Source organism: Protopterus annectens, chromosome 8.part0 (genome assembly GCF_019279795.1).
Source record: "Protopterus annectens isolate FY-2018-M chromosome 8.part0, PAN1.0, whole genome shotgun sequence".
In the NCBI taxonomy this organism is placed as follows: domain Eukaryota; kingdom Metazoa; phylum Chordata; order Ceratodontiformes; family Protopteridae; genus Protopterus; species Protopterus annectens.
The window spans coordinates 1,711,043,479-1,711,062,481 of record NC_056741.1 but is presented as its reverse complement, the minus strand read 5'-3'; the positions used below and the strand labels follow the sequence as shown (position 1 = coordinate 1,711,062,481).

General features: G+C 41.5%; 1 protein-coding gene across 1 annotated transcript in view; it reads left to right on the top strand.

Moving 5' to 3' along the window:
* LOC122808552 (DNA topoisomerase 1-like) overlaps positions 1–19,003 on the top strand; it is an 859,013-nt gene that overhangs the window by 707,211 nt on the left and 132,799 nt on the right. The window contains exon 10 of the mRNA XM_044079506.1: positions 10,931–11,080. Coding sequence (XP_043935441.1) covers positions 10,931–11,080 — 150 coding nt within the window. The remainder of the gene's footprint in view (positions 1–10,930; positions 11,081–19,003) is intronic.

Below are 19,003 nucleotides of genomic sequence, written 5' to 3'. Positions count from 1 at the left end.
TGCCTGATAGCCTGGGAAGACATGATTGACAAACCACGATGCTTTGCCAGAGATGGCCTGCATCTGTCTCCATTGGGCCACAAAGGCTCTTGCCTCCCCCATAATGCATTTTATAGGCAAAGCCTTGAGGTCCAAACTACCAACATGAAAATTTCATTAAAATGCAAATTAAAGGTCATGATGATAAATGCTAGGAGTCTAAACATGAAACTGCAATCACTGCAAGCATTCTTAACCCTGGAATATGCTGAGATTTGTGCAGTCACAGAAACCTAGTTCAAAGCTGCAGAGAGCACCCCAACCATACCAGGTTATTCATCCTATCATACATTCAGACCCCAAACCATGGGTAGCAAAGCAAAAGGAGGTGGAGTTGCAATATATATAAAAGACACACACACCTCCAGGCTAGTTAAACCGTATGATGCACAGGAGACACTCCAGATGCAGTTAACCATTTACAGGACCCATATTCAAATCATAGCTAGTTACAGGCCCCCAACTTTGACTCAAGATGCCCAGTCCACCTCTCTGGACCTCTTTGACTCTATCAAGATTCAACACTTTACCCTAATCCTGGGTGACTTTATCTATCCTACCATAGACTGGATAGCATAGCCATATGTTACCAGATGGGTAGCAAAGTGATAGAACCCACATAGTCAAAATAGGGGAAGCCACCTCAAGCAGTCGACCCGTAATGAGTGGTGTACCCCAGGGATTGGTCTTGGGACATTTGTTATTTAGGATATACTTTTCTGAGGTGTAGGCCAAAACCAGTGGGCTATGGCTGACCAGGTTTGTAGATGACTGTAAGCTGGGTGCTGTCATCTGTTCCCCTAGTGATGTGGTCATCCTCCAAGAGGGTCTCACCCAAACATATGACTGGTACCAGAAACATGGCCTCAAACTGAATGCCAAAAAATGCGTCATCATCCCCTTTGGAGAGAGAGTGATGTCCGCACAAATTATCACATTAACAACAAGGTCCTAAGCATGCAATCAGTTGTGAGGGACTTGGGCACCCAGGTTGATAACAAACTGACTTTTGACCACCATATTGCCTTCATTGTACAGAAAGCTTTCTACATTGCCCACCTCATTAGTAAAAGTATCTCATCCAGGGACAAGGTAATCATACCATCCCTGTATTTTTTCTTTATAAGACCCATTATTGAGTATAATGCCCCTTTCGGCATGTACCTCACAAAGCATATGCAGCAGCTGGAAAGACCACAGAGGTTCCTCACCAGGAAAATCCAGGGCCTCAATCATCTACCCTACACAGATGGGGTAAAGGCCATGTCCCTCTATTCAGTCTTCTACAGATTCCTCAGAGTTGACCTCTGTCTGGCATACAAAGCAATCTCAGACCACACCTTGATGGGATTCCTGCATATCTGCAACTCAAGCTCCACTCTGCACATGCAATCTCAACCTGGTCTATTGGCGGTACAGATTTGTGTTCCAGAGACTCACCTTCTGTGGAATAGACTCCTGCTCCATGTCAAGCAGAGTACCTCATTAATGCTTTTCAAGCACAAACTGGATGGGGAACAGAAAATGCACCCCTGGTATTCCATCTGTGTCCCTGCTGGACAGAGGCATTGGGTGCTGACTTGTCAGAACATGGGCTAAATTCTTGGCTAGGCTTGTAAGGGCCTCAGGGCCAAAAGCCTACTAAATTCCTATGATCATATGAGCACGTGCAAGCCTGACTGTCATTTTGTAGTAAGCTGTTGATGTAAGCATGTATGTATATAAGGTCTGTCTGTTAGTCAGTTCATTTGTGTTTTATGAAGCTGCTATCTATCCTGATGTGTTTCTATGTATTAAAACATCTAAACGAAATACCCCGCCTGCTTTGCCGTCTATGATAAGAGAAGGCCGAGTGACAAGAACCAAATAAAAAAAAACATTATAAATATGAACCAATAGAGCTGAACTGCTTAGAAATAGTGATTAAACACTGCTCTTCAAGATGGATTTGACTCACAAGTCAGCTGAATAGTGTTTGAGGTTTGTAATGTACTTTGGAGAGTAAAATAAGATATGGCAAAATGAGACAAACTAATATGGCAAAACGAGACAAAATAATAGGAAGAGGGATAACATGGATTTACATAGTATTAGTTTTAGTAAAACATGGAGAAGATAAGCAGAGATGGTATCAGAGATAATATAACTACATTTGCAGAAGGCAAGCATGTTTTTAAATAAAATATCTTGGTGGGACTCTGCATTTAATGGTCTTTTAATTCCATGTGGTTTGAACTGATTAACCCATGTAAAAGTATTGTATAAGATGATTAAAGTATTAAACCTGTAGTAATACCCAACTACATCACAACCTGGATTTCAAAGACTCGTGGCAGTACTGAATAAAGCCTGCAAGTGATAGATAATGTTTTATTTCCTATGTTGTGTGTATTTAGGGTTGCTTACAGTTTTTTTCAAGTATGTGTTGTCACTACTATGCCTGAAAAAGGGTTCAAGGTTTTACTGTGTTTTCTTTAAAATTCTATAAGTGACATTGGTATTGTGTCAGCTGTGTTGGTTCCATATACTTCAAAGCCTGTATTCCTTATCTATTCCTGCTCTCTTGACTTACAAACATCTGATTTAGTCTTGTATTCCTTCTCTTAACTGTCATGTTAAAAGAGAATAAACTAGATTATAATAATTGACTTTGAACTAAAGTTGTCCGCAGTATAGTGAAACTCAGTGGTATCAATAACTGCAGCAAAGCATTCCATCTAATTAATTTTACATTATAGCTTTTGGGTGCAGCACAAAAAGGTTGTAATACCAAACTACACATCCGGAAACATAACTCCACAAAAATGCAGAGCACCTCTACCTGCACAGCACATTCACTGACAATCAACCCCTTTTACCCTGAAATATTTACCTGGTAGTTTAAGCACACAGCCATATGGATAAACTCAAAGTGAATCTGTCTGTAAGGAGAAGGCATCCCTTGATGAGTTTTCTCTAAAGCATCCAAATTTACCTCATCTCTCTCCCCTAAAAAGAGACATTGTGCTAAATACTTTGTGAAAATCAGCTCCCAGGCTTTTCTATATCTCACTCTGTTATTAGAGGTGGCAAACCAAACTAGGTCTTTTGTACCTGCCTAATTGGAGACTGATTAACTATCATTTTTACTGATGTCAAAAACTACTGAATAATGCAGCCTGCAGAAAAGTATATATAGTTTGTAATCTGAACATAAACTGGGACCTTTGCCTCAAAATATTTTAAGTGTGTATCTTGGATCAAGTCTTACTTCACTATTTGAATTTTACTGTACCCGATCCTAAAGGTGCTAAAGGTACCCTATTAGATTGGACACTCAACACCCTGCACAGATGTTTCCCCTGCAGTGCACCCACACTTTTTCAATAATCATTGCACCATTATGACCTTTTTCTACAAAAAGATGCTAACAATTCCTGGATGTTCTTCATGTTTCACTGTTGCAGTCATCACACTTGGGTTATCTGTCTGCAGGTAACCCTCAGTCGGCCCGAATACCAGAGTCTTGGGATTGCTACGTTGGATGCTGTCGCCTGTCCCATGATGTCAGGTCGTCAGGGGTATAAAACATGCAGCCGATGCCATTACATCAGCTTTTCTTGCTGCATGGGAGCCCGAAGCAGAAGCAGTTCACAAGTGCCGGTCAGCCACTACCTGAAATTTAGTTTTTCGAGTTTCAAGCCTGAAGTCTTCTAAAGCTAAGTACCCTGTTGAGGATCCTTTTTTCTTGCTCTAACTGATGTCAGAAAAAGTTAACAATTGTCTTGCCTGTGGAAAGCGAATACCTCACAGAGATTTTCATTCTTACCGCGTCACCTGTTTAGGCCCAGACTACGACATTCCTCACTGTTGGTTTTGTGCCTTGTTCAACACCCGAACTATTCGTCATCGGGCTATCTTTGTCATTAAATTCTTTCGCTTTTTTTCTCTGTTTTCTGAAATGGCTTCGATAAGCCATCTGACTACCGATCTTCCAAAAAAAAATGTAAAGATAAAGACAGACACAGCCCGCATAGGTCCAAAATTGCCGACGACGCTTCCGTTAAGCTAGTCGCCAGTCCGCCGGTACTCAGTGAGGTGCTTTCGCAGCCCCTGATACCCGCTAGTACAAATTCGCAGGCCTCTACTGAGACCCATTCGGAGTCCGGTATGCCCCGAGATGCTTCTTCGACTCCGGAATCTGAGGATGTGTCTCTACCTTGGATGGGTCTGAAGCCGCTGTGCAGGCACCAGCTTCTGAGGGTGTATTCAGACCTTCTGATGTTCGTATTAAACCGACTTCATTTCTGACTAAAACTACTGAGTTTCTCGGGCCCTGAGCTCACACTACTCTTAGGAAACCGATGACCAAAGCGCATTCTCCAGCTCCCATGCCACAGAAACAAAATGCTTAGAATGGCTGAAGACCTTATTACTTTAAGGGAAGTCAGCCTTCCTCCTCTAAAAGACAAAGAATTGATTTTCCTTCTGATTCTGCAGTCCGTGAGTCCGATGACTCTAACCCCTCTGATTACCAGGACATATGCTTATCTACCTATGAGGATTCAGATGCAGAAGATTCCATTCCCTCTGCGTCCTCCAGAGGACTTTTCTTTCAGTGAAACCTTGCATACCCTAAGAGAGCATTTCCGCTGGGAATGCCAGAACTACCCACAGTCCAAAAAGAGACTCAGGGAATTTTTAGCCTTGCCTCAGCGCAGACCTCAAGCTATACCCCCTGTCCTGGATATTGTAGATGAGGTCTTCATGGAATCCGGTCTTACCCCTGTTATTTTACCACCAGCTTCTAGAAAGCCTGACAGGTACTACAGAGTACTTGACTCTCACAAATTTTTCTTTAAAAATCCCACTGCGGATCCAGAAACCAGGGACCTAAAGGTATTAAGGCTACTACAGCCAAAAACCTTACCCCTTTGGACAGGGATTCTAGGGATTTAGACAGATGGGGTAAGAAGGTATATACCTCTGCAACTTTTGTCATCAGGGCTTTAAATTGCCAGTTTCACATGTTGAAGTACCAGCAGCATATTATGGAACTAATTAAACAAAAAATGTTGTTGATTCCTGATTGTGCAGAAAATAGAGATGTACAAGAGTTAATGCATTCTGCAAACCAAGTTGGTAAACATACTTTGCAGTGTTGTTTTGATGCCTTCGAAGCATCTTGCAGGGCTGCTGTCACTGGGTCTCTTCTGAGAAGACATGCTTGTCTGAAGGAACAGATCTTGCCAGACCATGTCAAAGCAAAATTACTAGATGCTCCATTAAACCAAGAATGTTTGTTTGGCACAAAAGCAGATTAAGTTCTTAAAAAGCTAAATCTATGCAAACTGTTAAAGATTTCTTACAGGTACAGCCATCTAGATTCAGTAGGCATTGGCCTTCAAAAAACTGGTCCTTTCCAGTTCCTCCCAGACCTTCTCAGTCCAAACTCAGGGGCAACAGACCACAAAGACTACAGTCTCAAGGTATGCACAAATCTAAACAATGGAGTGCTTCCACCTCAAAAACAGGAAGTGGTAAGCTACCCCCTTATGGAAAAAGTTCACAATGACTTGTCCTTCATCCTTCCCAGCCATGCCCAAATACTTGCACCCCTAGGAGGAAAACTCACCCTGCATGCAAAAAACTGGGAGTATATTACCCAGGACCAATGGGTCTTAAACATTGTATCCCAGGGATACAGATTCTTCTTCCACTCACTGCCAACCCCAAGTGGATTACCAGACCTTCCTCCAAACCAGTGGGCAGAGGCCCAAAAGCAAGTACTTTCTCTTGTCAGTATCAGGGCTATTCAACCTGTTCCCTCAGGGCAAAGGGGACCGGGTTTTTACTCCAGACTGTTTCTGGTGCCCAGAAAAGAGAACTTCTGGCTCCCTATCCTGGATCTGTCAATTCTCAACACCTTCCTGATGGTACCAAAATTCAAAATGCTTACACTCCGGCAGCTGCTTCCTATGCTAGCCAAGGACTCCTGAATGGTCACCCTAGACTTAAAAGAAGCTTATCTGCACATCCCCATAAGGGAATCTTGCAGGAAATATCTACGTTTCAGGCAGGCTCTATGCACTATCTGCACTTCCCTTTGGCTTATCTACAGTGCCCAGGGTATTCACAAAGTGCCTGGCTCCAGCCTTTGCATAATGCAGGCAGAGAACTATTCAAATTTACCCATACTTGTATGATTGCCTGATTCAGGCGGACAGTCAGGAATTGCTACTTCAGCACCTGACATTTGTAATGAGACTCCTAACTTCTCTGGAGTATACCATCAATGAAAAGAAATCACAGCTGGTACCCAGCCAAAAGTTTGTATTCCTGGGAGCAAGCTTGAACACAACTTCCCAGATAGCATTCCTTACTCCAGAAAAGCAGGTTTATTTGACAAATTACTTCAAACTACTGACCACTCAAACCTAGCTATCTGCAAGAAAAATACTGCAAGCCCAATCGTTCATGACCCCATGCATTCTCCTAATTCCATATGCAAGACTGCATATGAGGAAACTTCAATGGTACTTAAAAAGTCTCTGATGTCAACATTTTCAGGACCTGGAAACAGTGATTCCTATCATTCCTTGCCTAAAGACAGAGTTCCTTTGGTGGGCAGAGGCTTGCAACCACAACAAGGATCTCCCTTTCACTCAACCCCCTGCCGCCCAAGTCCTGACAACAAACTCATTAGACTATGCATGGAGGGCTTACATGGCAGGCAAATGGAGCCCAGGACAAATTCACCTGCATATCAATCAAAAAGAAATGTTAGCTGTACAGAATGCACCAACAGCCTTCGAATACCTTATCCTTCCAGGACAACCCTTGATAGACAGACAACACCACAGTTATGTGGTACATAAGCAGGAGGGACCTCATTCCTACCCACACTGCAGGTTAGCCATGGCTCTGTGGAACATAGCCCTTAGCAATCAAGTGGGCCTGCAAGCTCAATTCCTGCCAGGCAAACAAAATTCACTGGCAGACGACTTAAGCAGAAATCTTATGGACCCACACGAGTGGAAACTGGAACCCAACTCATTCAAACTTCTAATCCACAGGTGGGAGACACCAGAGGTAGACCTCTTTGCCTCCCACCAAAACCATCAATTGAGCAAATTTTGCACCAGAACTCCCCACAGCCAAGCATGGAAAGTGGATGCCCTATTGTGTACATGGGAAAACCTCTCAATCTATGCCTTTCCACCTCTGCCCCTCCTCTCAGAAGTACTACTCAAGATCAAACAGGACAGGCCAAGGACAATGCTTATTGCACCAGACTGGCCACACCAGCACTGGTACCCACTCCTATGCAGTCTGACAGCAGTGCCACTCTGGCACCTACATCAGACTGCCTCTCTGCTGTCTCAGCAAGAGGGACAGATTTTTGCATCCTCAGCTGCATACCCTGAACCTGGCAGCCTGGCTCATTCCATGAATACTTCACCAGCACCCCTCAGCAAACAGGTGCTGGATGTCATTCTTGAGGCCAGGAGGCCTTGTACTAGGAAATCCTATTCAGAAAAGTGGAAAAGATACTGTTCTTGGAGCCAGTCTCAGGGAAAAGACACAGCCCATGCCCAACTTACCTCAAATCCTAGATTATGTAGCAGAGCTGCTCCACAAAGGCCTATCCTTCTCATCAAATAAGATTCATGCCTCTGCCATCTCAGCTCATTATAATTCTGAGCCACCCTTCTTCTCTCACCCTCTGATCAAACAGTTCCTGAGAGGAACTAACAATATGAGACCCCCTAGGAGAGCTCCCACTCCTGCCTGGGACTTTAACTTTGTACTAGAGAAGCTCACACTTCCCGCTTTTGAGCCTGCTGCTACAGCAGAGTTAAAATTCCTCTCTTGGAAAACAGCCTTACTTCTAGCCATTACTTCATCAAGAAGAGTGTCTGAGTTACAGGCCCTTATGGCAGTGGAACCCTTCATTATCTTCCATGCGTACAGGGTTTCCCTCGGGACTCGCCCATCATTTATGCCCAAGGTGGTATCCAGTGTGGCTTTAAACCAATCCATCCATTTATCAACCTTTATTCCTAATCCTCAGAATAAAGGGGAAAGGATCCTGTACTCCTTAGATGTGCACAGACAGTTCAGGTTCTACCTTGACAGGGCTAAACCTTTCAGAAAATCTGACCAGCTGGTAGTCAGCTTTGCTACACAGGCAGAGGGCAAGGCCATTTCAAAGCAAACCATTTCCAAATGGATAGCACACTGCATCCATTTCTGCTACAAACATCATGGAAAACCTACCTCACAGGTTATCAGAACTCATTCCACTAGGGCTGCTTCAACCTCTACAGCATTTCTCAGGGGAGCCCCTACCAGGGACATCCTGGAAGCTGCAACCTGGAGTTCTGTACACATCCTCAGCAAGCATTACCACTTACCTATCTTTTCTAAATCCAGAGTTGAATTTGCTATAGCAGTCTTACAAGGCCTGCTAACCAGCCTCAGTACTTCTTGACTGCGTCCACCCTTCCTCAGCTTTGGGAATCAACCCAGGAGTGATGACTGCAACAGTGAAACACAAAGAACATAGTACAGTTGTGTACACTTACCATAAATGTAAATGTTTGAATTTATTCACTCTTGCAGTCCTGGTTACCCTCCCTCCAGCCCCCTGACTTTTCTATTCTTTCTACCTATCCTCTTTTTGGCCATATCTTATGGCAATGGAATTTACTTTTTACTGGAAGTGTTCCACACCATGTAATTGCTTCCTATTTTGGGGGCTCCTGACATCTTGGGCAAGAAAAAGTGATGTAATGGCGTTGGCTGCATGTTTTATACCCCTAACAACATGACGTCATGGAAGAGGAGACAGCATCCGATGCAGAAATACCAAGACTTTGGTATTCGGGACAACTGAGAGCTACCTGCAGGCAGATAACCCAAGTGTGATGACTGCAACAGTGAATGCACTCGAACATCTACATTTATGGTAAGTGTACACAACTGTACTTTCTTTAGCCACATTCCAGCCCTTCAGACATTAACATGAATCCTTGTTGTATAATTTGGATCCAGTGGCTCCTTCCAGTTAGGCAGAAGCAGCTAGCCTGTTCACTTTCTAATTCCAGCTTCCACCCTAAACCACTTTCACTTGTACAAATGTTATCACCACACAGAAATGTCAAATGTCAAAAGTGTCCTCTCAAAAATTAAATGAATGCTGAAAAATACCCATCTATTAGGAGCTGTATCTTCTTCTCTTTCTTTCAGCTGTTCCCATTAGGGGTCGCCACAGTGGATCATCTGTTTCCATTTCTTCCTGTCCTCTGCATCTTGCTCTGTCACACCAACCACCTGCATGTCCTGTCTCTCCACATCCATAAACCTTATCTTAGGCATTCCTCTTTTCAAGTCAGTTTTTATTTATTAATTTGCTTACTGATACTGACTTCATGCTTTAGTGCCATTTCCTTGATATTCCTGACCTCGGTAATTGCCATACACGTGACAGCCATCTTCTATGAACTGTACCAGCAGGGTTTCTTTTCTGGGACAGCCCTGCACATGCAAGTCCTCTAATTCCCCATGTGTAAGTAATAAAATATGTGAGCTACCATATGGTCTGTGTGGGATGTGGCCCAAGGAAAAAAAACAGCATACTGTAGCTCTCAGTGGACTTTTCTCTTTGAACCCAACCTGAGCTAGATGCGAAATAGAATAATGATGGGAAGAAATGCATGTGTTAAAACATTCCTCATATACCTACCCTTCTTCACTAGTCCTTCTTGGCCTGAAACCAGTGTCGTGTGCCATATCTATGTGATCATAGCATGTCATCATAACAGTGTTGTGCTACATCTGTATGGCCCTACCATGCCATCATATCCCCAATGTCATGTACTACATCTGTGACCCTAGCATGCCATCATAGCAGTGTCATGTGCAACATCTGTGTGACCCTAGCATTACATCATACTACCAGTGTTGTGCCACATCTCTGACCCTAGCATGCCATCATATCAGCAGTGTCATATGCAACATCTGTGTGACCCTAGTATTACATCATACTACCAGTGTTGTGCCACATCTCTGACCCTAGCATGCCATCATATCACCAGTGTCATGCCACATCTCTGACCCCAGCATGCCATCATATCACTAGTGTCATGCCACATCTCTGACCCTAGCATGCCATTATATCACCAGTATCATGCCACATGTCTGACCCTAGCATGGCATCATATCACCAGTGTCATGCCACATCTCTGACCCTACCATGCCATCATATCACCTGTGTCATGCCACATCTGTGACCCTAGCATGCAGTCATATCACTAGTGTCATGTGCTACACCTGTGTGACGCTATCATGCCAACATGTCTGCCTCAGCTTCATTGTTCCTGTCCAAGAAATGTCAGAGCCATTGTTTAAAGTCAGGTTTCCTGGACTGTATTCAGGGCTTCATTCTTCTACACCAGCAGAGCTGGACAAGTTTACTTTTTAATAGTAAGTGTCTTGAAATAGACACTTATAAGGTCTAGGCATTTAAACTATGTATCTTTCTTTAGCTGTATCAGCAACAGTAAAGCCACAATACAGTTCTTAGTTTGGGTTGACATCTCAGTTTATCTGTATCAGTGAAGTAAGCATTGAAGCGCTGCAATCTCTAAAGACTACCATCTGCTTTCAAAGTACATTGCTCTTGTGAGAGGAAATAATTGTGTTTTACTTAAACTGCCTCAGTAACAGCACATTACTGGGAAAGGTGTATAACAAGCAAGCACATTATACTTTAAAGTTCTACCTTGAGGGTTTTGGAAATATTTTGTTATTAACATTGGAGGCCCAGGAAGGAAGGCTCACAGTTAACAAATTATACAAAATGTCAAACAATACAATAATCTGAAATATTTTGTCTGTTTTGTTACAGAGCTGTAGAGAGCAAAATGAAGGCATTGCGAAGAACAGAAGAGCAACTAATGAAGCTGGAAGTGCAGGCAACAGACAGAGAAGAAAACAAACAGATTGCCTTGGGCACCTCCAAACTCAATTACCTGGATCCTCGGATCACTGTAGCTTGGTAAGTAATTTAGAAAGTAATTGAAATAGTTATGAGGCAGATAGAAGGGAGCACATTTTATAGATTTAACCTAGTTAAAGATAAGTGACCAAAGAGATTCTAAAACACCAGACAGATAACCTGGAATGCAATATCAACTTTACTGAAGCTTTGAAAATTGTGGATAACTGTCTTTAAAAAGTAGCAGCATCTGTATTAAACAACTTTTAATGATATATTGCAAATCAGCTTCCAGGTAACATATATAAAACTAAGAAATGAACCCTGCTTGTTCACACTTTACTATTGGAAAGGAAATGTTGATTTAAATGGCCTGCTAGAACTAATGTATTTAAAGGAAGTGAAAATGGTTGCTCATACTTATGAAACATGTCTTTCTGAAGAAGTCTTGATAATAAATAAGACAAAAGCGCTTAAGTTCTACAAGAGTTGTTGGTGTGATTTACTATTTTTTGAATGCTTTTATTGTCAAGAAGTTCATTTCTTAGTTAAAATTTCTTCTCTTCGTTCAATTTTTTTTTGAGTGCGGTTAATTTTTTTTTATTTTATTTTATTTTAAATTTGTTGACCGGGAGGTCCATTTTCAGCGGAGGCCCGGGGAGAAAAGCTCCACAGTAAAACAGACAGTAGTTACATTGGATTACATAGCGATTAACAATTTAACATAGCAATTACTTACAACATATTTACAGATGAAGAACATAGTACATCAGTAGACAACTAGAATCTTTATCTGTGAAGTACATAACAGACATTAACAAATGTTACAATGAGAAGTTCCTGCTATATAATAAGTACTAGGCTTATGAGCATCTGAGCTTGCTATAATCAAGGTAGTTAGTGGAGTGGAGAGAAAGGTAGTGGTTGGATGGGGTGGATGATATTAGAGTGGGAGTTGCAAGGGCATAGCCAGCATGTTTTTAGGTGCGCTTTTAGTAAAGTTTTGAAGTGGGTGCATGATGGTACGGAGGTAATTGTGGGAGGGAGTGAGTTCCATAATTTGGCTATGGCGCAAGAGAATAGTGCTTCACCAGCAAAGTTATTGGCTTTAGTGATCTGCAAGTGATTTTTGTTGCTCGATCTTAGTGGTCTGGTGGTGCGATAGGGTTGGAGTAGATTCTGGAGGGATGGGACATTTAGTGGATGGTTTACTAGTTTGTGGGCGAGTGAGAGTTGATACCACTGAAGGAGGTGAGGGAGTTCAAGCCAGCCCAGTTCAGCAAGTGAGAGACAGTGGTGACTACGGTAGGATGCCCCTGTGGCGAATTTGGCGATTTTGTTGTAGCAGGTCTCTAGCTTGTTTAGATCACATTGCCTTAGGTTGGTATATATTGGAGAGGCATAAAGTAGGGTGGAGATAAGGTGGGAATTTGCTATTGAAATCTTTGCTGCTTTGGTGAGAAATTGCTTATTTCTGTATAACGCTCGTAGTTTTTATGGACTTTTATGGTCATGGATATGTGAATGTCAAATTTTATTTTATTGTTTATTTCCACTCCTAGCAATTTGGTGTGTTCAGTTGGGTATATAGTGGTGTTGTCTTTTGCTGTGATGTTAAAGTGAGAGTTGTTTTGAGTATGTTTGGTGGGTTGGAAGATGAGTAGTTTAGTTTTGTTTGGGTTGAGTATTAATTGGGCATCGGATAACCATGTTTCAACAGAGGAAAAGGCTTCCTGTGTGACATTTTGCAGTTTGGGTAGGGACTGGGCTGAGCAGATGATGGTCGAGTCATCTGCGTATTGTATGAGTGTGCCATGTTTGGTGGCAGAGGCTAGATTATTGGTGTAAACTGAGAAGAGTAGGGGTCCAAGGATGGATCCTTGGGGAAACCCTATGGAGACAGGTAGTTGGGGAGATATGTCATTCTACCATACAACGGATTGTTGGCAGTCAGACAGGTAACTGAAACCAGTTGGTGACTGATTGTGAGAAGGATAGGTTATTGAGGACAGAGATAAGTTGTTTGTGTGGGACCATGTCAAATGCTTTAGATAGGTCTAGGAAAGTAGCAGAGGAGCGATAGCCATTGTTTTTATGCTGAAGGATAGTGTTAGTAAAGGAGAGTAAGGCAGTGGTGGTGCTATGGTTTGGTCGGAAACCATGCTGAGTACTGGAAAGGAGGTTGTTAGTAAGTAGGTAGTCTGAGACCTGAGAGTGTATGCATCTCTCTAGTATTTTGGAGAGTGGAGAGAGAATAGCTATGGGGCTAGTTTAGTTTTATATATATATATATATATATATATATATATCTATATGAAAGTATTGCAAAATTTATATCATAGACAAGCTACCAAAACAAATGCAGTAAAAAGCAGAAACTTTACTCTGTGTTCAGTTTAGTCAGCTGATATGTAGTTAACATGGAAAAACACAACCAATGATACAGATAATGGGAAATATTGGCCAATATTCATAGTTATTTGAGCAAATTAAATAATGGTACCCTGATGTTTACGAAAGAGTGTCGCATAGGTGAGATTCATGGAGGCCATCTATGCTTATGAGAAATGCCCTAATTATAATGAGATGCAAATTAGAAATTCTGTAAAGCGACGTATTGTAATGAGGTGTTCTAGTGATTTATAGTCCACCAAGTATACACAAGCACCAAAATGAAACACTTCCTAAGTGATTCTTTCAGTAGTTTTGTTAAGTATGAACTAGAGGCTAGTAAATTGGGTGGCAGGAAATGGCATTTCCCCAACCAATCCCTTCAGTAGTATGTCCACTTGGGATCCGTACAGATGCTCGACTGCATATTTTACCGAATCCCAATTTAGTGAGCATACTTTCGCGTAAGTGTGCTTGTTGTTCCGGTCATACTACGGTGTGGTAAGGGAAAATTTCCTTTTCCCCACCGTAGTGCAACCTTGGAAGTGAAAATATTAAAGTAGGGGGGGTGTGGGGGGCACAGCCCCCCCACATCGGGGGGTGCAGGGGGGGGGCTTGCCGCCCTGCATTCAAGTAGATTTTGTGTTTTTTTTGTTTTTTTTTTAACATACTTAACAAAAGCGCTTTTTCAATGAAAGTGCTTCCGTTTAAGTGCGTTCGGTGGTAATGGATTCGGGCTTTTGAACTTTCGCTCAAAAGTCCTAGATCCGTCCATGTATACACAAGCAGAAAATGAAGCATTTCTTCCACCAATCCCTTCAATAGGGAGTCCAATTATGCACAAGTACCAAAACGTAACATTTCCCGAAGAGATCCTTTCAGTAGTTTCACCAAGTATGTACACACACACCAAAATGAAACTTCAGTAGCTTGTCCATGTATGCAGAAACACTAAAATACAATAAAAACATTTTCTTTAAGTAAAGTCAGTAATTCTAACTCCTTTTAAAATGTATGGCAGCACATATTCCTTTTTCCCCTTCCCCCTGCAACTCCATATTCTTACAGTAAATTGCTGCTTACTGGCATAAGTTAAGGGCCATTTAAACATTTAGTATGCACATAAAGTCCCTTTAGGTTCACAAGTCTTATAACAAGAATTTTTTTAATTATTAGCTGAAGAGGAGAGGAAAGGAAAACACTGATCCATGTCTGGAAATAGCATCAGTGTTTTTCTTTCCTCTTCTGTTTATTTATTTTAGTTATTTATTTATTGCATTTGTTTACCAGGAAAGTCCACTGGGCCTGAAATGAGCCCATTTTCAGTGGAGGCCTGCGAAGAAAAGCTCTACATTTAATTACATACAAAGAATTTTTTACACAACAATACAGAGTATATAAGACAGTAGTGACACATTAAAATAACGTAATGAAGACATATATTAATTTTGATAATATTGTATAAATTTGAAATCTGTGAAAAACTATTTACTAACATGATTTGAAAAGTGGTTATAGAAGGTTTAAATGTAAAAGTAAGATTTGAGCAGTGAGAAGGAATTAGTTTAAGGTCAAGGTGACAGAAGGCTTAGGATAGGGATAGTGCCGGCTAAAATAATAGCAAAGTGAATTGGAAGATAGAAAAATGGGGAAGATATACTAGTTATGGAGTGAAGAGGAGTAAGGAAGAGTGGGAAATGGACAGGGGTCAGGTTTTCATGTTGTCAGTAGAGGTGCAGGTGCATATCCAATGTGAAGAGAAATTAAGTTTAAGGGATTTTTTAAATGCTATGGGATTAGGGATGGCCCTCAGTGAAGGAGGAAGACTATTCCATAGCTTGGAGACAGTAAAAGAATACAGCATTGGGCTGGCTGAGAACTTAGGTTTATCAATGTTTAATAGCATTTTGTTTCCTGATCCAAGGTGCAGATTAGGAATGTACATGATCAGTATGTTGGAGATAGATGGGTAGGCTGCTGAGTAATAAATAAGTGTATTGTCAGTGGTGGCGCTGCGGTAGCGTTGTCGCCTCACAGTAAGATGTTGTCCTGTTCGATTCTCAGCTAAAGCGTCTTCTGTGTGGAGACGTGTGAATGGGCGTACCTTCGTTAAAGGTTATGCGTCAGGGCTGGCAACTCGGCACGTAAAAATGTACTGCCAATCATTAGCGGACTGGAGTGCCACTGTGGCGACCCCTAACCGGGAAAAGCCGAAAGACACAACAACAACATTGTCAGTAGTTGTAAGTATGTGAGGTGATGGGAGAATTCAAGCCAGTTTACCTGATGTAGTGCAGAACAGTGGTGGGTGGAGAATTTAGCATTTAAAGCAAATTTGGGAACTTTGTTGTAGCATGAGTCGAATTTTGTTTTCAGAGAGGACTTGAATATTGTTGAGGATGGATGCGCCATATAAAAGAGTTGGAAGCAGGAATGATGAGGCAAGGGCCGTTTTAGCAGAGAAGCTGATAACGTAGTTGTGCTTATAGAGAGCTCCTAGTTTTTGATGTTATTATAGATATGAAGGTCAAAGGTTATGTTATCAGTGGTGACACCAAGCAATTTGGCACTAGGAATGACTTCAGTAGTAATATTATTTTGGGAATGAACAGAGAATTCAGACTTGTTGACTGGGCTGGATTTTTTGGGGGTAAATATTAAGAGTTTAGTTTTATTGGGATTGAGGGTGAGATGGTTCTGTGACATCCATGTTTCAATTGAGGTAAATGCTTTTTGGGTAAGTTGCTGTAGTACAGAGGCAGACTTAGAAGAGCAGATAATAGTAGAATCATCTGTGTATTGGATAACAGTAGTGTGGGCAAGAGTAGTGTGGAAGTCATTGATGAATATACTGAATAAAAGGGGATGCAGTATAGAACCCTAGGGTACTCCTGTATTAGTACTGATGAAAGGGGAGAAGGAGTGCTGCCAAATAGTAGATTGTTTTCATAACTATCTCAGTAATAGGCAACAATGAATGGTGGGGGGAGAGATGCCAAGGTTGGAGAGTTTAGTAAGCAGAAGGGAGTGGGAAATAGTGTTGAATGCTTTTCATAGATCAAGAAAGAGTGCAGAGACTATGGATCCAGCATCCTGAGCTCGATTTACTGTGTCCAGGAAGGAAATCAGGGCGGTATTGGTGCTGCGTCCTGGCCTAAAGCCATCTTTAGCAGGGGAAAGGAATTGATGTTTAACCAGGTGATTAAGGAGGCGTGTATGAATGCATTTCTCAAGTATTTTTGAGATGGGGAAAGAATGCCGATAGGTCGGAAGTTAGAGATATCAGAGTTATTGCCACCTTTATGAAGTGGGAGAACGTATGCCTTTTTCCAGATATCAAGTATACATGGTTTCTGAATGGATCTATTGATGAGAATGCTGATGGGGCAAGCTGTAGAGGATGCTGATAGTTGTAAGAATTCCGCAGGTACGTTATCTGGGGCATTGGTGCATGGTTTTAGTTTATTAAGTAGTTTTTGTATGGTAGAGGTAGTTATGGTTGAGAGTACGAAACTTGGTATTGTAGTAGATGGGGAATGCTTTAATGTAGGGTTTAGTGGGTCTGTGTTGATGGGTGAGAAGGTGGTAGTAAGTTTAGCAGTGGTGTCAGTGAGATAAGAGTTGAGTGAGGCTAGCTCAGAGGGAGTTTTTTCTGGGTTTTGGACAAGGATTATGGTTGGTTCCAGGATGAAGTAGGGAGTTGATTGCTCCCCAAATTTTTTTGTGGGGGGGGTTGTTTATTTTGATTTTAGAGGGTTTGGAAGTATTCTTTTTTTGTTTTTGAGTACTAATCATTTGGCCTGATTGTGAAGTTGTTTATATTTTGTGAGGTTGGAAGAAATTTTATTTTTTTACCAGGCTTTCCATGCTTTGTACCTTGAGGACATGATTTGCTTTGTGGACTTGCCAAGCTAGTTAGCATGTTTTGTCTTGACTCATTTTAGCCGGAGAGGGGCAAGATTATTTAGGACCCAAAGAAATGTGGAATTGAAGAATTCCACAGCTTCATTAAGTGGGAGCAGTTTTAATGGGTTCCATTTAATATTGTGCAAAATGTCATTAAAGTTATCTGGGGAGAAGTGGGCTAGATCTCGGTTTTGTCTATATCGGTGTATATGTGGTAAAGTGGTGGGCTTACGGATTATGAATGCAAGTGAGTGGTCACTTATACTATCTGGGAGTGTGCCAGAGGTAGAAATCTTATTAGGGTCATAAACCATGATCCAGTCGAGAAGTGAACCTTTGCTATTCTTATTGTAAAGCCTAGTAATATCAGAAATTAGCTGCATATAGATATGAAGGTTGATGCCTGAGGGGGCGGGGGTTGTTGGAGATTTCTGACCAGTTAATATTAACATAGCCTAGGATAATGGTTTCATTTTTATATTGTTGGTAGTCCAGGCAAGAATGTGGGATAAACAAGATGAAGTCCATTAAACAATGAACCAAAGACAAAGAATCAGTGATATAGTACATTGGTCATTGTTGTTCAAAAATGGAGACGGAATTATTTTGGAATAAGTTCTGCATAAGTGGAAGAGGTTAGTCACAGTATGTTACCAGTATGGTCTGTGTGTATTCTGGCTAGTCACAGTACGTTGCCAGTATGGTCTGTGTATATTCTAGTTAGTCACAGTATGTTACCAGTATGGTCTGTGTGTATTCTGGTTAGTCACAGTACGTTGCCAGTATGGTCTGTGTATATTCTGGTTAGTCACAGTATGTTACCAGTATGGTCTGTGTATATTCTGGGTATATGCACTGTCATCATCCTTTGTCTGCTGGTATGAGATTTAATGTTACTGGTCTGACAAAGATTTGGTAAATGCCAGATCCTTTCAATAGTTTGTCTATGTATGCAGAAACACTAAAATACAGTTAAAAAAACTTTTTATTGTATTTTAGTGTTTGTGCACTTTTAAGTAGAGTTAATAATTGTTCTTGTATGGCAGTACACAGTCCTTTTTACCCTTCTCCTTGCAACTCCATATTTTCATGGTACAGTGCTGCTTACTGGTGTAAGTTCAGGGTCATTTATACATTTAGTATGCAGATGAGGTCCCTTTAGATTCATCTCTACGAATCCTACGGATACGTAAATGTGTAACGCCCATTATGTGTTAGTTATCCCCCATCACTTATGCCTTAAACATGTTAGGCTTTTGCAACAGGGAGGCATTTTCATAGTCATCCTGATAAAGGTGATTTGCATAACCAAGCAGCACGTTTCTTTGAGGACTATGCCTACTAAAATGTTAAGGGATGGGCTATGAATACCGTCCATAGTTTTGGAATTATTCATTGATTTTTAATTACAAAATGAAGAGAAGTATCTTGGAAAGTAGGTATAGTATAGCTAATGGGCGAAGGTTTGAGGGGTCAGTGGAACTATCTCCCTTGTGAAGAGGAGTTGAGTAAACGGGTTTCCATACGGTGGGAATGACTGCCTCAGTGATAGAGTGGTTAATATTGATAGAAACGGCAGGCGATAGAGACGGCTGCAAGTTTAAGGAAGTGCAAAGCTAGATTGCCAGCAAAGGATGAGCAAGGTTTGAGTTTATTCAATTGGGATTTAATAAAGGAAGGGGGAAC